Source organism: Salmo trutta, chromosome 13, assembly GCF_901001165.1.
Source record: "Salmo trutta chromosome 13, fSalTru1.1, whole genome shotgun sequence".
Lineage (NCBI taxonomy): Eukaryota > Metazoa > Chordata > Actinopteri > Salmoniformes > Salmonidae > Salmo > Salmo trutta.
In genome coordinates this window covers 46,141,133-46,165,336 of record NC_042969.1, presented here as the reverse complement: position 1 = coordinate 46,165,336, position 24,204 = coordinate 46,141,133, and the positions used below count along the sequence as shown (strand labels likewise).

Below are 24,204 nucleotides of genomic sequence, written 5' to 3'. Positions count from 1 at the left end.
TTTTAGGCTGGGTTTCTGTACAGCACTGAGATTTCAGCTGATGTACGAAGGGCTATATAAATAAATTTGATTTGAAAATTTGATTTGAACATACTTGGCGGGTTCGTCAGGTCATCGGTTCACCCTGACATTTCCATTCCTCTTCTGACAATAGAAATTGACCAACTGCTCACCAGGCACAGCAAGGGCTGTCCGGGCCGTTATGCTGTTCTGCTATTCCAAGGATGTGTAACCGAAGAGAGATACCATAAGTGGGCACAGAATACCAATTGGGATGAATCCCGAGGCAAATGTGGCTTACCAGTGAACCTCCGGGTGTTCATCATTAATACTGTGTCTCAGAAGTTTCTGTCCATGACTGATGCAACCCCAAAAAGCATTAAAGACAGAGTTAATGAGTACTTGAGGTCACTGAGAAAGTCTGGACATGGCCTGCTCTCCCTTATGTAAGGAATCAGGCACTTTCTCATGTTTACTACAGTATGTACTAAAGGCTATGTTTACTTGTCAGACTGCACAGTAGGCTAATAAACAAATGCAGGTGGCTTCTGTCTTCAAAATGCTTCGAATGTTTTATTATCCAAATGTAAAAGCATATACTGTACAGTACTGTATTTCTTCATCAGCATCTTTATGCTTCGTTAAATAAAATAATGATAAAAATACTCTTTCATACACACACAGTCATGTTGTACAGCACCATTATGGCTATTAGCAGGGCTATATTTTGGCCTTTATGGGTGGCGCACAATTGGCACAGAGTTTCTCTCCCTCTAAAAACAGGAATAAATGTTTTGGCCTTTACAAATATTATTTTGGCATTTATTCAGATTACAATCGCTCTCTTTTGTTTTTTTAAAAACAAAATAACCTCCAAAATATCGTTATATATTATCAAGTTGATGACACAGTAATATAGCCGGCACCTACATAAGCTGAGTGACTCACTCATTCATGGCTTTGGATCAAAATAAATAAGTACAAACATTCTTTCTGATAGTCTTTAATAAATACATGGTTTTATTATCCTGACCTGGACACCATGAACAGTATAATAGCCCATTATAATAGCCCATTCAAAGGCGAAATCCATTAACCTGTTGGGGATAGGGGGCAGTATTTGCACGGCCGGATAAAAAAACGTACCCGATTTAATCTGGTTACTACTCCTGCCCAGTAACTAGAATATGCATATAATTGTTTGATTTGGATAGAAAACACCCGAAAGTTTCTAAAACTGTTTGAATGGTGTCTGTGAGTATAACAGAACTCATTTGGCAGGCCAAAACCTGAGAAGATTCCAAACAGGAAGCGCTCTCTCTGACTTTTTCTTGGTCTTCTTGATCATCTCTAACCAAAACAGGGGATCTCTGGCATGACGTGACATTTTCTAACGCTCCCATAGGCTCTCAGAAGGCGCCAGAACGATGAATGGTGGCTTTGCAGGCCCTGGCTGAAAAACATTAGCACATTTTGTAAGTGGTCGATCTGAGGACAATGAGACTGGAGGCGCGTGCACGAGCCGACACCATGTTTACTTTCTCTCTCTTTGAACGAAAACAATGACTCCCGGTCGGAATATTATCACTTTTTTACGAGAAAAATAGCATAAAAATTGATTTTAAACAGCGTTTGACATGCTTCGAAGTACGGTAATGGAATCGGGTGAGTCACCCTTCTTTACCCTTCGGATAGTGTCTTGAACGCACGAACAAAACGCCGCTATTTGGATATAACTATGGATTATTTGGAACCAAACCAACATTTGTTATTGAAGTAGAAGTCCTGGGAGTGCATTCTGACGAAGAACAGCAAAGGTAATCAAACTTTTCTAATAGTAAATCGGAGTTTGGTGAGTACCACACTTGGTGGGTGTCAAAATAGCTAGCCTGTGATGGCCGGGCTATCTACTCAGAATATTTGTAAGTCGCTCTGGATAAGAGCGTCTGCTAAATGACTTAAATGTAAATGTAAATGTATTGCAAAATGTGCTTTCACCGAAAAGCTATTTTAAAATCGGACATATCGAGTGCATAGAGGAGTTCTGTATCTATAATTCTTAAAATAATTGTTATGTTTTTTGTGAACGTTTATCGTGAGTAATTTAGTAAATTCACCGGAAGTGTTCGGTGGGAATGCTAGTCACATGCTAATGTAAAAAGCTGGTTTTTGATATAAATATGAACTTGATTGAACAAAACATGCATGTATTGTATAACATAATGTCCTAGGGGTGTCATCTGATGAAGATCATCAAAGGTTAGTGCTGCATTTAGCTGTGGTTTGGGTTTATGTGACATTATATGCTAGCTTGAAAAATGGGTGTCTGATTATTTCTGGCTGGGTACTCTGCTGACATAATCTAATGTTTTGCTTTCGTTGTAAAGCCTTTTTGAAATCGGACAGTGTGGTTAGATTAACGAGAGTCTTGTCTTTAAAATGGTGTAAAATAGTCATATGTTTGAGAAATTCAAGTAATAGCATTTCTAAGGTATTTGAATATCGTGCCACGGGATTACACTGGCTGTTGAGTAGGTGGGACGCAAGCGTCCCACTGGCCCAGAGAGGGTAACACCAAGATAATGGAATTCATTGCCCTTGACAATCAACCATTCTCTGTCGTGGATGATGTTGGCTTTCGCCAACTGGTCGAGCACCTCGAGCGCTATTTTTCAGATGTTGCCCTACTGGAGTTACACAGTATTGTTGAAACGCACATCCATGAGCTACTTGCTACTGCTATTAACTTCACAACGGACATTTGGACCAGCGATGTCAGCCCCATGAGCATGCTGAGTCTGACAGCACAGTGGGTCGACGAGGATTTCGTACTGAGGAAAGCCGTATTGCATGTTCAAGAATGTGCTGGTTCTCATACCGCTGCTGCCATTTCAATGGCATTTGAGACCATGTTTGAGACTCGGAAACATGAACACACTCCTAGCTCCATTCGAACAACTGACTCGAGAAATAAGCGAATCAACTGCGTCTGCAGCAGACATGATACCCTAGGTCATGGCATTGAAACGTCTGGTCAACATAACTGCCGACAGACCATTGGGTTAAAACTTGCAAAAGTACTCTACTAGAGGCTGTGAACAAGTGATTCGGTGGCATTCTCTCTGAGCCTCTTTACTGTGTCGCCACCATGCTCGATGCTAGGTACAAGGACCGCTACTTCGATGCAGACAAGAAACAGGGTTTACGTGAAATGTTAGACACAGCTGGACAAGATGGAAACGGACACAGTGACAGTGCGCAACGAGGAAGGGAGGCCACGGACAGACAGAGCTGAAACTTCACTGCTTGACATTCATGATGAATTCCTGGTTGAGACTGAACAAATGAACAACGAAACAGCACAGCAAGTAAGTGAAAGAAATAGGTTTTTATTATGTTTTATGTAAATGCCAACAAAATAACTTTTTGGTCTCTGTGTGTATTTCAACTATTTGACTGAACTAGAATGTTTAAAAGGCCGCTAAAATTATAAATAAATCGGTATAGTTATTTTTGGCAAGGAAAACATTGGATATCAATATTGGACAAAAATGTAATATCAGTGTATCCATAACTGACACCTACAGTATAGCTGAAACACACACAATCCTACAGTATGGCTAACAAACACACACCGCCCTGAAGTACGGCTGAAACACACTGACACCTACAATATAGCTGAAACACACAGTCCTACAGAATGGCTGAAATACACACACACAGTCCTGAAGTAAGGCTGAAACACACTGACACCTACAGTATAGCTGAAACACACAGTCCTGAAGTAAGGCTGAAACACACTGACACCTACAGTATAGCTGAAACACACACAGTCCTGAAGTAAGGCTGAAACACACTGCCACCTACAGTATAGCTGAAACACACACAGTCCTGAAGTAAGGCTGAAACACACTGACACCTACAATATAGCTGAAACACACAGTCCTACAGTACGGCTGAAATACACTGACACCTACAATATAGCTGAAACACACAGTCCTACAGTACGGCTGAAATACACACACACACACACACACACAGTCCTGAAGTAAGGCTGAAACACACTGACACCTACAGTACAGCTGAAACACACAGTCCTGAAGTAAAGCTGAAACACACAGTCCTGAAGTAAGGCTGAAACACACTGACACCTACAGTATAGCTGAAACACACACAGTCTTACAGTATGGCTGATCTTGGCAAGGAAGCCCTTTATCTACTTCCCCAGAGTCAGATGAACTTGTGGATACCATTTTTATGTCTCTGAATGAAGCCCTTTATCTACTTCCACAGAGTCAGATGAACTCGTGGATACCATTTTTATGTCTCTGAATGAAGCCCTTTATCTACTTCCACAGAGTCAGATGAACTCGTGGATACCATTTTTATGTCTCTGAATGAAGCCCTTTATCTACTTCCCCAGAGTCAGATGAACTTGTGGATACCATTTGTATGTCTCTGCGTGATGTTTAAAGGTAGTTGCTAACTAGCGTTAGCACAATTTCTAACTAGCATTAGCGCATAGACTGGAAGTCTAGGGTAACTGCTAGCATGCTAGTCATTGCGCTAACGCTAGTTAGCATTGGCTCACGCAACTACCTAACTTCCTTTAAACTGGATGCAGAGACAAAAATGGTATCCGAGTTCATCCGACTAGGGCAATAGATACAGTAAAGGGTGTCATTGCCAAAATCCCAAAGTATCCCTTTAACCACTATGAAATTATCATAAATATGACGTGAGTGGCCAAATTCTGAAATTACAAAATGGGCAAAATGATATGCAAAATCTATTTACATTTACATTTTAGTCATTTAGCAGACGCTCTTATCCAGAGCGACTTAAAGTAGTGAATTCATACATTTCATTTCATGCATTTTTTGTACTGGCCCCCCGTGGGAATTGAACCCACAACCCTGGCGTTGCACACACCATGCTGGCGTTGCAAACACCATGCTCTACCAACTGAGCCACAGGGAAGGCTGTGGCTATCTGAGCACCATTGAATATGATTGTTAAGAGGATCTCAAAAACATGAAAAAAAATAAGGGTTTTCAGTTGCGTTTTTAATAGCACACAGAGAGGAGGCCAATTTCACTTCCAGCTTGTCTTGTTTCAGTTGATCGGCTTAGAGAGAAGGGGTGTTACAGTAGCATGTAAATTATTCCAAAGATAAACTACAAAAGTTGGGTGTGTGAAATCCCAGTCTTGTTGAATAGTTGAGAAATGGGAAGCGGTCTAAAATCCACTTAATGATGGATTCATCAGAGTAAGTAACACAAACAACCCAGCCCAGCTTCCTGCAGGAATACATCAAAGTTCACTCCCCATTCTGCTACATCTGTCGAAACTTGCCATCTTTTCATGGCAGTCCCTAGAGAAAGATGGGCAAAGACAGAGGGGGAAAGCCATTTGAATTGCACATGCTCGGCGTGCACTGCCTGCATGATGCCACTAGTGCTACTGATAAGCACCTCACTACACACCCTGCAGTAAAATGAGGTTAGCCTTGTTGTTTTCAACAATGTCTCCACTCTCTAACTCACAATGAGAGAGACAGCTCAGTACTCACTTTGATATTTTAGCAATGAACATGGTCTAAGAGAGGGGAACTATGTTTGAAAGCTTTTCAAGTGTCACCGCATTTCATGCATGCGTGACCTCCTGTGCCTCAAAGCCATTTCCTCTGACTGGTCGTGATGACAACATTTGTTCAGCTGGTTGCCCTTTTATTTCTCAGTGCAACTGCAAACCTTTTAAGAATGCCACCTTATTAGAACTGTTTTCACCTTCAATCCAGTGAGAGGACTAGGAATATTTTCAATACCCATGAAAAATGCAGTGTTAGTGTTAAGGTCAGGGGAAAACCAACAAGGTAAGACCTATTTCATTAAAATGTATTGATTTTGTGAGAACGTCATATCTATCATGGTTGGAATCACACACAAACTCGCACGCAAAAGTAAAAATATAGAATGAATCATGCTGCTGAACAAGAAGATAAGCATGAACTACACTGGTTTCTATCTAGGATGAGGGAAAGAGCTTTATGTTAAAACACTGACTATCACCAGGGGTTAGAAGTACGCTTGGGGTCATTGTCCATTTGGAAGACCCATTTGCGACCAAGCTTTAACTTCTTGACTGATGTCTTGAGATGTTGCTTCAATATATCCACATCATTTTCCTGCCTCATGATGCCATCTATTTTGTGAAGTGCACCAGTCCCTCTTGCAGCAAAGCACCCCCACAACATGATGCTGCCACCCCGTGCTTCACAGTTGGGATGGTGTTCTTTGCCTTGCAAGCTTCCCCCTTTTTCCTCCAAACAAAACGATGGTCATTATGGCCAAACACTAATATTTTTTTTTTCATCAGACCAGAGGACATTTCTTCAAAAAGTACGATCTTTGTCCCCATGTGCAGTTGCAAATCGTAGTCTGGCTTTTTTATGGCAGTTTTGGAGCAGTGGCTTCTTCCTTGTGGAGTGGCCTTTTAGGTTATGTTGATATAGGACTCGTTTTACAGTGGATATAGATACTTTTGTACCAGTTTCCTCCAGCATCTTCACAAGGTCCTTTGCTGTTGTTCTGGGATTGATTTGCACTTTTCGCACCAAAGTACGTTCAGCTCTAGGAGACAGAACGCGTCTCCTTCCTGAGCGGTATGACGGCTGTGTGGTCCCATGGTGTTTATACTTGCGTATTATGGTTTGTACAGATGAACGTGGTACCTTCAGGCATTTGGATATTGTTCCGAAGGACGAACCAGACTTGTAGAGGTCTACAATTTTTTTCTGAGGTCTTGGCTGATTTCTTTTGATTTTCCCATGATGTCAAGCAAAAAGGCACTGAGTTTGAAGGTAGGCCTTGAAATGCATCCACAGGTACACCGTCAATTAGCCTATCAGAAGCTTCTAAAGCCATGACATAATCTTCTGGAATTTTCCAAGCTGTTTAAAGGCACAGTCAACTTAGTGTATGTAAACTTCTGACCCACTGGAATTGTGATACAGTGAATTATAAGTGAAATAATCTGTTTGTAAACAATTGTTGGAAAAACTACTTGTTTTTGTAGATGTCCTAACTGACCTGCCAAAACTATAGTTTGTTTACAAGAAATGTATGGATTGGTTGAAAAACGAGTTTTAATGACTCTAACCTAAGTGTATGTAAACTTCCAACTTCAACTGTACATACACAGTGCATTCAGAAAGTATTCAAACCCCTTCACTTTTAACACATTTTGTTACGTAAACGCCTTATTCTAAAATTGCTTACGTTGATCATTTTTCTCATCAATCTACACACAATAACCCATAATGATAAGCAAAAACAAGTACATTTTGTATTGCACATTTATAAATAAAAAAAACTGAAATATCACATTTACACAAGTATTCAGACCCTTTACTAAGTACTTTGTTGAAGCACCTTTGGCAGCGATTACAGCCTTTAGTCTTCTTGGGTATGACGCTACAAGCTTGGCACACCTGAATTTGGGGAGTTTCTCCAATTCTTCTCTGCAGATCCTCTCAAGCTCTGTCAGGTTGGATGGGGAGGGTCGCTGCACAGCTATTTTCAGGTCTCTCAAGAGATGTTCGATTGGGGTCAAGTCCGGGCTTTGGGTGGGCCACTTTGATGTTTTCAAAGATCTCTCTGTGCTTTGCTCAGTTCATCTTTCTCTTGATCCTGACTAGTCTCCCGTCCCTGCCGCTGAAAAACATCCCCACAGCATGATGCTGCCACCACCATGCTTCACCGTAGGGATGGTGCAAGGTTTCCTCCAGGCGTGACGCTTGGCATTCAGGCCAAAGAGTTCAATCTTGGTTTCATCAGACCAGAGAATCTTGTTTCTCATGATCTGAGAGTCCTTTAGGTGCCTTATGGCAAACTCCAAGCGGACTGTCATGTGCCTTTTACTGAGCAGAGGCTTCCGTCTGTCCACTCTACCATAAAGGCCTGATTGGTGGAGTGTTGCAGAGATTGTTGTTCTTCTGAAAGGCTCTGTCAGAGTGACCATAGGGTTCTTGGTCACCTCCCTGACCAAGGCCCTTCTCCCCCGATTGCTCAGTTTTGGCTGGGCGACCAGCTCTAGGAAGAGTCTTGGTGGTTCCAAACTTCTTCCATTTAAGAATGAAGGAGGCCACTATGTTCTTGGGTACCTTCAATGCAGTAGACATTTTTTTGGTATCCTTCCCCAGATCAGTGCCTCGACACAATCCTGTCTCGGAGCTCTACGGACAATTCCTTGGACCCCATGGCTTGGTTTTTGCTCTGACATGCACTGTCAACTGTGGGACCTTTAAGACAGGTGTGTGCCTTTCCAAATCATGTTCAATCAATTGAATTCCCCACAGGTGGACTCCAATCAAGTTGTAGAAACATCTCAAGGATGATAAAAGGAAACAGGATGCGCCTGAGCTCAATTTCGAGTCTCATAACAAAGGGTTCGAATACTTATGTAAATAAGGTACTTCTGTTTTGCAGCTAATAAATTAGCAAACATTTATAAAAACCTGTTTTTGCTTTGTCATTATGGGGTATTGTGTGTAGTTTGAGGAGGGAAAACATTGATTTAATACATTTTAGAATAAGGCTGTAACGTTAACAAAATATAGAAAAAGTAAAGGGGTCTGAATACTTTCAGAATGCACTGTATATATAGTGAGCATATACAGTACCAGTCAAATGTTTGGACAACCCTACTCATTGAAGTTTTTTTTTTTTTTTTACTATTTGTCTACATTGTAGAATAACAGTGAAGACATTAAAAACTGGTCTCTGTTCTAATGAAATAACACATATGGAATCATGTAGTAACCAAAAATGTGTTAAACAAATCAAAATATATTTAACATTCTTCAAAGTAGCCACCCTTTGCCTTGGTGACAGATTTGCACACTCTTAGCATTCTCTCAACCAGCTTCATGAGGTAGTCACCTAGAATGCATTTCAATTAACAGGTGTGCCTTGTTAAAAGTTAATTTGTGGAATTTCATTCCTCCTTAATGCGTTTGAGCCAATCAATTGTGTTGTGACAAGGTAGGGGTGATATACATTAGATAGCCCTATTTGCTAAAAGACCAAGTCCATTTGTGACTCACGACCTGGATTAGGTCTTAGTGCATTCTGTAAACATGTATACAATGACTGTACAAAACATTACGAACACTTGCTCTTTCCCTGACATAGACTGAACAGGTGAATCCAGCCAAAAGCTGTGATCCCTTATGTCACTTGTTAAATTCACTTCAAAATCAGTGTAGATGAAGGGGAGAAGACAGGTTAAATAATATTTTTTACACTTTGAGACAAATGAGATGTGTGCCATTCTGAGGGTTAATCGGTAAGACTAAAGTTTTAAGTGTCTTTGAACGGGGAATGGTAGAAGGTGCCAGGTGCACCGGTTTGAGTGTCAAGAACTGCAACGCTGCTGGGTTTTTTACATTCAACCGTTTCCTGTGTGCATCAAGAATGGGTGGTGGACCACCAAAAGGACATCCAGCCAACTTGACACAACTGTGGAAAGCATTGGAGTAAACATTAAAGTCCATGTCCTGATGAATTGAGGCTGTTCTGAGGGCAAAAGGGGGTGCAACTCAATATTAGGAAGGTATTCCTAATGTATTGTACAAACAGTGTATTTTATGAATATTTTTTATTGTTTCATTCACACCTGCATTGTTTGAGCTCGGAGCTTAAGTATGTACACTGCAACTACATCTGCGACCATGTGACTAAATAAAAATAGAATTATAAAAAATCCTCAGATTTAGCCTAGGCCTAGTTCAAAGTTAGATGCAGTGTGGACATAATGGGTTGTGTCACGCGAGAAGTCTCCCACTGCCGATCATAAATAATGCTGTAACATCAAAATATATGTTCTCTCGTCAGGTGCTGTGCCCGGGGCTATGAATCTAGGTCAGTGTCACTGGTAATTAATAGGAACACTCACACCAAGGCCAACTTTTAGTTTGTTTGACTCATGTTAAAAGTCATCAGACAAGATGCAGGATCTTGCAATAACCTTTCCCTCAATAAGTTAAAGAACCTTGATTAAGAAAAATAAATCCTGTCAATAGTTAGGCTAATGAGCTGGGTTAGGTGACTTAAAGTTAAGATTCCTCCATCTTCATTGAAGGCCTACCCTGTGATATTTACAACCGTTTCTGACTATTTAAATGAGAATCGGAGAGAGAATTGAGAATCAGAGCTGCTTGAAGCGCAACTTCTACAGGGAAACTAAATTAAAGGAACAATATGTAATATTTTCTGGATATTTTAATTTAAGATATACCCATTTACTCGTAAAAAATATATAGTTTAATGCTTATAGATGCGGGAAGTTTTTGAGTAGGGGATACTGACCGAATGATTGAATGAATGAATCACCTTTATAATAAAGCATTGCATGCAGACTAACGATAAAATTCCTAATGTGATGAGTAGCTTAAGCAAAGGACAAGATTCAGTAACAGTATCAATGTAGCCTAAGTTAATTTAATAATGGGTGTTTGCAAAAAGCCTGTTGTGAACAGTGCACACATTTCTTTGTACATCATAATTACACTGAACAAAAATATAAACGCAACATGCTGCAATTAGAGATTTTACTGAGTTACAGTTTCTATAAGGAAATTAGTCAATTTAAATAAATTCAATAGACCCTAATCTATGGATTTCAAATGACTGGGAATACAGATATACATCTATTAGTCACAGACACCTTACAAAAAAAAGTAGGGTCGTGGATCAGAAAATCAGTCAGTATCTGGTGTGACTACCATTTTCCTCATGCAGTACGACACATCTCCTTCACATAGAGTGAATCAGGCTGTTGATTGTGGCCTGTGGAATGTTGTCCCACTCCTCATCAATGGCTGTGAGAAGCTACTGGATATTGGCGGGAACTGGGACAAATTGTCGTACACATCGATCCAGAGTCCCAAACATGCTCAATGGGTATCATGTCTGGTGAGTATGCAGGCCATGGAAGAACTGGGACATTTTCAGCCTTCCAGGATTGTGTACAGATCCTTGCGACATGGGGCTGTGCATTATCATTACACATGAGGTGATTGCAGTGGATGAATGGAACGACAATGGGCCTCAGGATCTCGTCACAGTATATCAGCCGCAGCAGCTGCAGACACGAGCGGCACCAGGATTCACCTTTTAGCGTACTACGCAACTCTCTCTCAGCCGCAGCAGCTGCAGACACAAGCGGCACCAAATCAAATCAAACTTTATTTGTCACATGCGCCGAATACAACAAGTATAGACTTTACCGTGAAATGCTTACTTACAAGCCCTTAACCAACAGTGCAGTTCAAGAAGAGTTAAGAAAATTGTTACCAAGTAGACTAAAACAAAAAGTAATAATAAAAAAGTAACAATAATAATAACAATAATGAGGTTATATACAGGGGGAACCGATACCAAATCAGTCTGTGGGGGTACAGGTTAGTTGAGTTAATTTGTACATGTAGGTGGGGCTGAAGTGACTATGCATAGAATAGATAATAAACAGCGAGTAGCAGCAGTGTACAAAAGGGGGGGGGTCAATGTAAATTGTCAGGTGGCAATTTTATGAATTGTTCAGCAGTCTTATGGCTTGGGGGTAGAAGCTGTTGAGGAGCCTCTTGGTCCTAGACTTGGCGCTCTGGTACCGATTGCTGTGCGGTTGCAGAGAAAACACTATAACTTGGGTAACTGGAGTCTCTGACAATTTAATGGGCTTTCCTCTGACACGCCTATCATATAGGTCCTGGATGGCAGGAAGCCTGGCCCCAGTGATGTACTGGGCTGTTCGCACTACCCTCTGTAGCACCTTACGGTCAGATGCCGAGCAGTTGCCATACCAGGCGGTGATGCAACCGGTCAGGATGCTCTCGATGGTGCAGCTGTAGAACCTTTTGAGGATCTGGGGACCCATGCCAAATCTTTTCAGTCTCCTGAGGGGGAAAAGGTTTTGTCGTGCCTTCTTCACGACTGTCTTGGTATGTTTGGACCATGATAGTTTGTTGGTGATGTGGACACCAAGGAACTTGAAATTCTCAACCCTCTCCACTACAGCCCCGTCGATGTTCATGGGGGCCTGTTCGGCCCGCCTTTTCCTGTAGTCCACGATCAGCTCCTTAGTCTTGCTCACATTGAGGGAGAGGTTGTTGTCCTGGCACGACACTGCCAGTTCTCTGAACTCCTCCTTATAGGCCATCTCATCGTTGTCGGTGATCAGGCCTACCACTGTTGTGTTGTCAGCAAACTTAATAATGGTGTTGAAGTTGTGTTTGGCCACACAGTCGTGGGTGAACAGGGAGTGCAGGAGGAGACTAAGTACAGACCCCTGAGGGGCCCCAGTGTTGATAGCAGACGTGTTGTTGCCTACCCTTACCACCTGGGGGGAAGACCGTCAGGAAGTCCAGGATCCAGTTGCAGAGGGAGGTGTTTAGTCCCAGAGTCCTTCGCTTAGTGATGAGCTTTGTGGGCACTATGGTGTTGAACGCTGAGCTGTAGTCAATGAACAGCATTCTCACATAGGTGTTCCTTTTGTCCAGGTGAGAAAGGGCAGGGTGGAGTGCGATTGAGATTGCATCATCTGTGGATCTGTTGGGGTGGTATGTGAATTGGAGTAGGTCTAGCATGTCCGGGAGGATGCTGTTGATGTGAGCCATGATCAGCCTTTCAAAGCACTTCATGGCTACCGACGTGAGTGCCACGGGGCGGTAATCATTTAGGCAGGTTACCTTCGCTTACTTGGGCACTGGGACTATGGTGGTCTGCTTGAAACATGTAGGTATTACAGACTTGGTCAGGGAGAGGTTGAAAATGTCAGTGAAGACACTTTTAGCGTACTACGGCTCTCTCTCAGCCGAAGCAGCTGCAAGCACTAGCGGCACCAGGATTCACCTTTTAGCGTACTACGGCTCTCTCTCAGCCAAAGCAGCTGCGGACACTAGCGGCACCAGGATTCACATTTTAGCGTACTACAGCTCTCTCTCAGCCGAAGCAGCTGCGGACACTAGCGGCACCAGCTTTCACCTTATAGCGTACTACAGCTCTCTCTCAGCCGCAGCAGCTGCAGACACTAGCGGCACCAGGATTCATCTTCTAGCGTACTACAGCTCTCTCTCAGCCGCAGCAGCTGCAGACACTAGCGGCACCAGGATTCATTTTCTAGCGTACTACAGCTCTCTCTCAGCCGCAGCAGCTGCAGACACTAGCGGCACCAGGATTCATCTTCTAGCGTACTACAGCTCTCTCTCAGCCGCAGCAGCTGCAGACACTAGCGGCACCAGGATTCCAATATTGGCTGGGCCAGAGAAATTTGTGGCCATGATTAAACATACTTTTCCGATGATTGACATTTTTTAAATTGCGATACGAATAGGCTGATGATGATCCACAAGACCAGTATCAGAAGAAGCCCATATTCGAATGGCATCTGTTAACGCTGATACATCCTAACAAAATACATCCTATGACCACCCTGCGGCTGCTAATGTGACTTGTTGGACCTTGTAAACTATCGAACGTAGACCCATAACTGATCCCAATGTTTTCCTAATCAAACATGCATTCAAAACACGGGTCTTTTGAGCGATTACTGAAATGGATGTTTGACAGAAATTCAAGTTATTTATTTATTTGTTTTTTTATTAAAAAAATAAAGTGCTTGACCATGTTTAAAGGCGGTGTTGGGAAAAGTTGATGCAATCAAAGTAACCAGGAGTGGTATGGTATGTATCTAAAGAGCAAAAGGAGCGTGCATTGGGGCTCGCAAAATTATCAACGCATGAAGTGGGCGGCTTTGATTTCCGGAACAGGGCACTGGTAAAAGGTGTTATCTCTGGCGTTCCATTGGACATTGATAATTAATATCTTAGGCAACAAATTCCAGGAAAAGTTAAATGCACGTTGCTTGACCTGTATGGAGAATGGGAAAAAGGAGCAAAGTGTATCTGTATGATTGATGTTTGATGAGTATTTACCAACCTATGTAAAGTTGGGATATATAAGATACAATGCAAGAAGTGTAAAAAGTTTGGCCATGTGTCAAGTGTTTGCAGATGTAAGTGTATGGAAGGAATATGTTATTGTAGAGTCTGTGAATGTAAAATGTTGCAACTGTGGTGGGGATCATATTTCCGAATTCCCTGAGTGCCCTGTTACATGGAACCCAAACCAGCTGCGCGCATGATTGTGCATCAATTGATTTTTCCCCCCCACACCAAACGCGATCACGACACGCAGGTTAAAATATCAAAACAAACTGTAAACCAATTATATTAATTTGGGGACAGGTCGAAAAGCATTAAACATTTATGGCAATTTAGCTAGCTAGCTTGCACTTGCTAGCTAATTTGTCCAGGGATATAAACATTGAGTTATTTTACCTGAAATGCACAAGGTCCTCTACTTCGCCAATTAATCCACACATGAAACGGTCAACCGAATCGTTTCTAGTCATCACTCCTCCTTCCAGGCTTTTTCTTCTCTTGACTTTATATTGCGATTGGCAACTTTCATACTGACCTCGTTCGCCTTTGTCACCCACGTGGGTATAACCAATGAGGAGATGGCACGTGGGTACCTACTTCTATAAACCAATGAGGCGATGAGAGAGGCAGGACTTGCAGCGCGATCTGCGTCACAACTGAACTGAACTACTTTAGCCCTTGGCAACGCAGACGCTTGTTGGCGCGTGCGAGCAGTGTGGGTGCAATAATTGAATATATATAGATTTCTAAATTTATTATGCAACGCTCGCGCACGCGATGCGAGCGATGTAGTCAGCCTGTTAGGGTGAAAGAGGTTGAAGTGTCAAGGATCAGGGCTGTACAGCAAATCTCCTATATGGAGGTGGTGAAGAGAGTTTAAGGGGCAAGAGGCTACAGTTCTGAAGATATGGCGGTGGATGCACCGCAACCAGTTGCAAATGTTCTACGTCAATCAAGAGATCTGGATACACTTATTGTGAAGAAGGTGGATTTTGTAGCATTTATAGCCACAGTTATTAATTGTACTCCAAGAAGTCCAAGAAGCTGGACATCATTATATTTGCAGGGACCTGATTAAAATAGAAAAGCAGGCTGATTTAGTTTTATTTTGTTATTGATAATTTGTATGGAATTGTTTTTTTGTTTTTTTTACTCCGCATTTTTTCCTTTTCGGATCTTTATTATCCACCTGTACAGTAGGTGGCGGAATGCACATATAATTGTTGTGAACGCCATTATACCAAAGAAGAAGAAGTGCATTTGTTGTACCTCGACCACGAAACACATCAGTCTCTGCATGGTCAATGCAGCACATGCAACAATGTTGATGACAACGATGCTGTTTTCACTTTGCTTCTTAATATAAATACACTAGCGTTCTACAATTACACTATTAGTTTGTTTCTTACATCTGCAAACAACTAGTTTCTCCTTTCTTAGCAAGTTGGGCCTAAATCTTGTTAGCCGCTAATGCTAATCGCTAGCTAGGTAATAAATGTACTGCGTCAGAGCAAACATAATTAGCTATTCAACCTGATAATACCAGACCTAAATCTAGCCCAATGAGCCCTCAAATATATCCAATAAAGAGTTTGAGTGATGAAAATTGGACAGAGGGTCTTGAAATCTCTGTGCAAGAAACACAGACGAACTTCAAAAAACAAATGTTACGATATTTTCTGTCAATTGTGCAGTTATTATATGCCAGATATTTGCAAGATTGAAATGACAAGTCAATAGGCATAGGCTACTGACTAATTCAACTTTACTATGGTTTGCTGAGCTAGATGCAGGTATCCTATAGCCCCCTAATAGGCCAACATCTAATTTCAGGGAAATATCCAAAATGAAACTGACATTAAATGTGGAGAATGATACACTTGCAATAAAACTGTGAACATTATCACAATTGATACCTTACAATTTAATTAACTAAACATGACTATTAATAATTGCACAAGGCACAAGGCTACAACTAAAATCTACTGAAGCTATAGGCTATTTATTAAATCGGTTTGCCAGCTCCAGGTAGGCTACACAAGTGGCACAAATTGATTTTCAATGGCTGGCTGCGGGGATATCGTCATTTCAGGCTACAGTAGCCTACAACTGCATATAAAGTAATAGCCTACTTGATGGCCAACAAATGCAACTGTATCATTCTCCACATTTAATGTCAGTTTCATTGTGGAATTTTTCCCATAACAGAAGCACGCGAGAGTTCCATAACTTCCATTTAAAATATCCACCTGCTCAGCGCTTCGAGAACCAAGAACTGCGCATGCGGAAAACCCTTCACTTGATATGGTTTTCAATAAGAAAAACCAACATTAAAATGCAGTTTACTTTAACCACCTCAATTTACTTTATCTACACATTCTAATGCGCCTAAAGTTGTTTTCCAGTTTTTAGCGCAGTTATATCAGTTCTACCGTGTTCATATGTTTTATGGCAAAAGGGTTGGAAATGGGTGTCTTCACACTGGCAATCTAAATAGCCTACCTACAACTGGTAAAAAGTGTTCACTACGTGCACTGGTGCTGCTCGGCTGGCTGCTGCAATTCTCTCTCAACCAGTGCTCTTGACACACACAATTTTGTCCATATCACCCAGCCCTACATTATTGCATGTTAAATGTTTCTGATAAGTGATAGATGACAAACAAATAAATAAATGAGCTACCACCTCCACTTGCCTAGCTAGAGATCAATTAACCAAATATACAGACAGGGATACAGTAAAAACAAAATCACATTGATTGATTATTAGACAAGTCACAAGCTTTTGGTCAGGAGTACGACATGATTGATTATCAGACAAGCTTTTGGTCAGGTGTAGGACAGGCTACTTGTTATGCTACATAACATGGTAGAAAATGTTTCTCATCAGCTAATATATAAGCAAACTAGAGTAAAGATGATCATGAGCACTCACCTCAACTTAGCTAACATTTAACCAGCATAATTGTTACCAAATAGCCAAACGGAGACTCAGTGAATGCCAAAATCTGACATTGATTGATTTATCAATACGAGTCCCCCATGCTTGTCCCAAAGCAGTGCGATAGTGCTGTCCCAAACAAAACAGTGCTGAAATGATCATCTAGGTGACCACACATGACTATTGCTTTAAATTAGTATAACGGTAGAATATGACTTTGGGAGTTTCCTTTCAATCGAGTACAGCTTTAACTGAATGAACAAAGACGCAATGCAATATGGAATTTTATTAAATAGTTTGAGGAATGGCGTCGTGTCCGAGGGAAGATCATCAAAGACAGATGATGTGATGGCAGGTAGCCCTATGCGGGTCTACTGGCATCGAAACCCCCCAGCTGGGGGAAAGGAGTTCCAATGACAGACCTTAAGGTTATTATAGCTGGTGGTGGCTGTGGAGGTGGATGGTTGTCAAAAACTGTTGCTGAAAAACAGCAAGTGAGAGAACAAATATAAATACATCCCAAGATTTACAAATGATAGCCCCCACTGAGTGCAAACCAGATGGGAAGGCGTATCGCTGCAGAATACTGTGGTAGCCATGCTGGTTAAGTGTGCCTTGAATTCTAAATAAATCACAAACAGTGTCACCAGCAAAGCACCCCCACACCTCCTCCTCCATGCTTCACGGTGGGAACCACACATGCGGAGATCATCCGTTCACCTACTCTGCGTCTCACAATGACACGGTGGTTTGTACCAAAAATCTCAACTTTAGACTCATCAGACCAAATGACAGATTTCCACCCGTCTAATGTCCATTGCGCTTGTTTCTTGGCCCAAGCACATCTCTTCTTCTTATTAGTGTTCTTTAGTTGTGGTTTCTTTGCAGCAATTTGACCATGAAGGCCTGATTCACACAGTCTCCTCTGAACAGTTGATGTTGAGATGTGTCTGTTACTTGAAGTCTTTGAAGCAATTTTCCAGATTGACTGACATTCGTGTCTTAAAGTAATGATGGATTGTCGTTTCTCTTTGCTTATTTGAGCTGTTCTGGCCATAATATGGACTTGGTCCTTAACCAAATAGGGCTATATTCTGTATACCACCCTTACCTTGTCACAACACAACTGATTGGCTCAAACACACTAAGGAAAGCAATTCCACAAATTAACTTTTAAGGCAAACCTGTTAATAGAAATGCATTCCAGGTGACTACATCATGAGGCTGGTTGAGAGAATGCCAAGAATGTGCAAAGCTGTCATCAAGGCAGAGGGTGGCTACTTTGGAAGAGTCTGAAATATTTTTTTATTTAACTAGGCAAGTCAGTCAAGTACAAATTCTTATTTTCAATGACGGCCTAGGAACAGTGGGTTAACTGCCTTGTTCAGGGGCAGCACAACAGATTTGTACCTTGTCAGCTCGGGGATTCCATCTTGCAACCTTTCGGTTACTAGTCCAACGCTCTAACCACTAGGCTACACTGCCACCCCATATAAAATATACTTTGATTTGTTTAGCACTTTTTTGGTTACTGTGTGTTATTTCATAGTTTTGATGTCTTCACTATTATTCCACAATGTAGAAAATAGTAAAAATAAAGAAAAACCCTGGAATGAGTAGATGTGTCCAAACTTTTGACTGGTACTGTACATTATAAGCAAGAATTTGATATATGCATGCCTTCACTTGCATTAGCCTACTTTATTACAATATTACATTATTTTCGTCATTCAATCGATCATAGCACAACTGTCTTATACTATCATACTCCAAAATCTCAGATGTTTATGTTTTTGTTGAGTCCTCTCTGAGTCTTTGCAAACAAACAATAGCACCAAAATATATTTAAGGTGAGTTTTCCCCTCTCTGCGCTTTTTCTAGGCCTAATGGCTGTTTCCTCGTCTCCTCACTTCACTGCATAGTTTTCCACACCATTTTAAATCAATATACTGCTCTGTTTTCTAGAAATCAGGCTTTTTTCCCCAGACTTTTTTCCCGGACCAGGGCTTGGGCTTCAGCACACCGGGCTTGGGTCGGACCAGTCTCATATTTTCAGGCCCAATGAGAACTCTAATGGGGAGTTGAAGGGAATCAAGGGACTGTGATTCCAGTCGAGTTGTGCTTCCTTTTGCTGTGTCAATTATGGTTCTCTCATCTTGCTGATATCCCTAGCCCTTCTTGGTCAAATCTCCTCTCCACTTCTGATTGCAACAAATCCACCACTTCAAAGAACTATCATCTCCATCTGAGTTCTCCTGCATTGTGTGCCACCACTTCAGTCTCCATTGTCTGGCGATAGCGGGCTGGGGTTCTGCTCACTCTGTGGGGCGCGTTGTCTGTGGGCATCTTGAGGCCGATTTGGATAGCACATGCCATCACCTTGGTCATAAATGGCTGTCATTGTTCTAATTTTAATTTGGACTTTGGACATTGTTCAATTTGATTGATGTTACATGTCATATTAGCACATTAGTATGTATGTCTTGCATGTGTTTTATCCTTGTGTTCTCTATGTGTGTCATTCATTTAATTAAAATAAATGTAATACAAACCTTGGCTGTCATCTCCTCCACGACACGGTCATCTCTCAGTGCCCTTTTTATTGCAACAATACAAATTTCTTACACCTCCTCTGAAAGGGGTGCTAGCATTTTGCCATTTCACCACAGCAACCCTACTTCCCGTGGTTATGGGCTTGGGCGATATAAGTTTTATACCGTATACCTTGGGTATTTCGAAATACCGACGGTATAATTTTCAATACCGTTTAAAAAAGATATATGAATTGCTTTGGGGGGAGGAGGGGTTGGGGCCACCCACACCTCGCGGGAGTTGCGTGTTACGCCACGGCTTATCACTAACTAGAAGTTAAGTATAACTATAAGAAATCTAAGATGAATCAAATTAATTATATCCAGCTCAGGGCTCCAGCTATGCATTTGGTTTGCTAACTTGCTAGCTAAGTGGCTAGATGTCAAGATCAAGCTTATTGGTTACAACCGAGACATTCAATCCCCAAGATCCCTGTTGCCTAAATTGTTTTGTGCGTAAAAAAAGTTATAATTATAGCGCCCGTGTGCACTTTCCGTAATACCGTAAACCCCGGTATGGTGCAGAAACTGGATGACGGTATGAAAATCTAGATACTGCACAACCCTAATGTTAATGCCTTATGATCATAGCACAACTGTCTTATCCTATCATACTCCAAAATCTCAGATGTTTATGTTTTTGTTGAGTCCTCTCTGAGTCTTTGCAAGCAAACAATAGCACCAAAATATATTTAAACCTGGAATCCTTAATGGTGAAACTGCCACATCCGTTTGGGATATAAACAACAAAGAATTTACTACAAAAACGAACACAGTTTGTTTTCCCTCAGACATCATTGCTCACGCAATAGAACAGCAGAATATGTACTGCACCTTTTTTTTTAACCACACTTCTCAACGCACCTCACCTCCATTTCGTCCACAAAAAATAAACAATAACAAAGTTGCTGGGGCTGTACTTTTTTACTGATTAGTTCCCCTCTGTTTATTTCGCACTCAAACATCCACATGGACAACCACACACTATGTGGGCGTGGACAACCACATACACACCGAGCAACCCCCCTTCCAATACAACTGTAGGATTCTCAAATCCAAACAAGGAGAGTTCTCAATCCCCAGGGGAAAAAAAACAGAACCAATCAAAACTCAAGCCAATTTCTGTGTGAATAGTGCACCAACAAACTGACTCTTCACTGTGTACCACGTGAGTCCCGTTAGCCAGGCTATGCATCCATAGCTCCGTCTATGAAATTGAAAGTGGTTACATTTTCTCATCCCTCAGTTTTTTACTTAACTAAGTGGCAGGGTCAGGCTGATCGGGCTTTTGACACAGATCTGCTTGAACCACAGCAAGGCAATGATCTGCTCATACGTAGGTAGGAGCCGGAACAGCTCATAGGAGCAGGAACCATATCCTGTTTCTGTAGCGTGAGGCAGCTTGATGTACAAGTACACCCCCTGGACAGGATGCTAGTCTATCGTAGGACCTTACCCTGGCCAATCAATCTGCTGAGTGCCAAGCAGAGACGCATTGGGACCCATTTTTTACAGTCTTTGGTATGACTAGGCCAGGGATCGAACTCCCAATCTTCCAATCTCAGGCAGGACAATAACCACAAGGAAGTGAGTTGGTTGCCCACACAATAGGTTAATCTACAAAACTGTGGTGTTACAGATACATTCTTGTAAAATCTACTCCATTCACTTATGCCATTCAACAATTACATTAATGCTCATGAAGCTGTTAGTAACAACAGTACAGCGTGGACAATTGGTGAGATAATCTGTAATCACTATGGTGAATAAAGAATAGCAGACCTGGGTTAAAATCTTATTTGATTAAATGCCGACAAGAGCAGAAATTCAATTTTTTTCAGCTGAAAGACACTGCCCATAGTTTAGCCTACACGTGATGTTGCACAAGAATTTCAGTCAATAAGTCATTGTTTTTAGTCAAAGTATGATATATTTGTGGTTGAAGTGGTAAATCTGTAGTGGAAACTTCTGATATTTTCCATGCCAATGCCGTGTGTTTCCCATGATATGACATGCTAATACTTTTCAGTCTGTTTCTTTTGAGGGCTGGGTTTTATTTGAATGTTACCACCCACCAGCATGGCATTGTTTATTAATCAGAAACACCAGCAAAGTTATTCCTCTTCACAAGTCGCAACTGAGCTAAGCAATATAATAGATCATCTTTAGCTGAGCCAAACAGCTTTTCACCATAGCCTACACTTGGCTGCCTGAGCCATGCAACAAATTAAAACATGTTTAAAACCTCCACGTTTTTACCAACAAATTATTACAATCCATTGGATAGCGTCAAGAACTATGCTTAATCTGTGTCCAGGAAACCTGCCCCTCAAAGTATTTAAAGATTTCAAATAGTATTTGAACCCAGGTTTGCTGAATAACATTCTTATTTAACAAATATTATTTAGTCAGGTTCATGGATCTTGATCATATTGATACCTATGGGTCATACATGCTTATGACAAGTCTTACAATGCATAACCACATCATAATGCATTATTCCTGGCTGCAGTCTTTAGGTATTGCTAATCTGTTACCTGAACTTTTATTGGCAGAATAATAATGCATTAGGAGACCTAATTTACAGTTAGCCGCTGTGCTGCAGCAATTCGTCGCAAAAGCATGCATCACGTTTTGAGCTATTGGGCAGAGTAATCAATGAATACAATGTAGCTATTCAAACGTAACCGCACAGTTACAATTTTAAAAGTAATTTTCACAGAATGTAAGCTAATTTGCACACCATAAACTGCGCACTCAGCAGCCAGCAAAACACTGGGGCGTATTCATTACAGAAACCGTTTACCGTAAGAACCAAACGGAAGCAAACAGAGCCAAAGCCAGAGTTTATATTGGACAAATTAATTGAGGTCCCTCCCCGTTTCGTTCCGTTGACTCCCGTTTAAGAAACGTTTTGCAACAGAATCGGCGTAAAGAATATGCCCCTGGTCAGGAAGTTTAGAATGTAGTCAATATACAGTAGCTAGCTTCCACAGCTTATATGTTCTCAGCTGTCGTAGTAAAAACATGCGTTTGTGCAATTCACAATGAACTAAAGAAACAATTTAACACCAGCAGTCGTTAACGAATGTGTAGCTTCTCCAATTAGGAGTTTCTAAGTTCCTAACCTGATGCAAATATGTGCAATGTCCAGTCATTTGCTGACTAGCTACATGGCTAGCTAGCGTTAGCTCTTCCAAGATGTGCAACACGGTGTCTCCATTAGAATACATGGAGCCACCGTGCTTGCTCTACTCCTTGCTTAAAGCAGCCACTTGCCACATAAAGCAAGAGTAAAATGTGTATAACTCCAAATAGAACGGTAAGTCAAACAATACTTACCGAACGACAGAAAAATGAAATAAAAACCAACTGTGTGTCCGATATCTGGGTTGTCAGGGATCATCGTGTAAGACGGAGAGACGCTGAAGTGTGTGGAAGTAAGCTGTTGACAGCCTCCGGTGTGGCTTTGACAGTGTTTGGAATGGAATGCTTTACTTTACCCACAATCTTTCGGACTAAAGGGGACGGGATTGTTGTCATCTTCCCCGCCTCTGGTGTGGCTCAGGCTCGCGCTCTTGTGGCCAAATGCTGCACTGTTCATAGTCGTGCGGACTAGGCTACAATAAGACAAGCACTTCGTCTTTTTTGGTGGACACAATTGTATCTATTAAAACTTTAAAAGCAAAATGAAATGTAAAATGCTATCTTTATTTATATTAATATTTGACTAGATGATAGCCTGCACAAATAGCTTTACAACATAGGCTAAGCATGCACGCTTCATTAGGCCTATTTTATTATAACATTCTATACAATAGATTTCGATAGCTTCAGTCAACATGTCTACAATAATAATTCAATCAATCTCTATGTCTGTAGGGGTAGTGTTGAAATATTTAGGCCTCAATCGGGGTTCCTTGGAAACATGACCCCATTTGCCCCATACAGTATTCGGTGGGCAAGGTGGGCACGGGCTAGCCTGTCACACCAAGCCCACACCAGCCTGACACGGGCTAGCCCACAACAAGCCCAACACAGGCTAGCCCACACCGATCCTAAATCTTCCCAACATGGCTACCCTATGCCAGCCCAACAGAGGCTAGCCCACACCAATCCTAAATCTGCCCAACATGTCTACCCTACGCCAGCCCAAAAGAGGCTAACCCACACCGATCCTAAATCTGCCCAACATGCCTACCCTACGCCAGCCCAAAAGAGGCTAACCCACACCGATCCTAAATCTGCCCAACATGTCTACCCTACACCAGCCCAACAGAGGCTAGCCCACACCAATCCTAAATCTGCCCAACAGAGGCTAGCCCACACCAATCCTAAATCTGCCCAACATGTCTACCCTACGCCAGCCCAACAGAGGCTAACCCACACCAATCCTAAATCTGCCCAACATGTCTACCCTACGCCAGCCCAACAGAGGCTAGCCCACACCAATCCTAAATCTGCCCAACATGTCTACCCTACGCCAGCCCAACGGAGGCTAGCCCACACCAATCCTAAATCTGCCCAACATGTCTAACCTACGCCAGCCCAACGGAGGCTAGCCCACACCAATCCCAAATACGCCCAACACAAGCTAGCCTACACAAGCCCAACACGGTCTAGCCAACAACACAACCCCAACAAAGTCTAGTCCCCACCAAGCCCAACATG

The 24,204-nt window shown here is 41.8% G+C and overlaps 1 protein-coding gene across 1 annotated transcript in view; it reads right to left on the bottom strand.

Moving 5' to 3' along the window:
• b3glcta (beta 3-glucosyltransferase a) overlaps window positions 1-23,091 on the bottom strand; it is a 138,883-nt gene extending 115,792 nt beyond the window's left edge. Inside the window, exon 1 of the mRNA XM_029772239.1 lies at window positions 22,876-23,091. Within this exon, the coding sequence (XP_029628099.1) occupies window positions 22,876-22,939 (64 nt within the window). The 5' untranslated portion in view covers window positions 22,940-23,091. The remainder of the gene's footprint in view (window positions 1-22,875) is intronic.
• Between the last annotated feature and the right edge of the window lie 1,113 nt (window positions 23,092-24,204).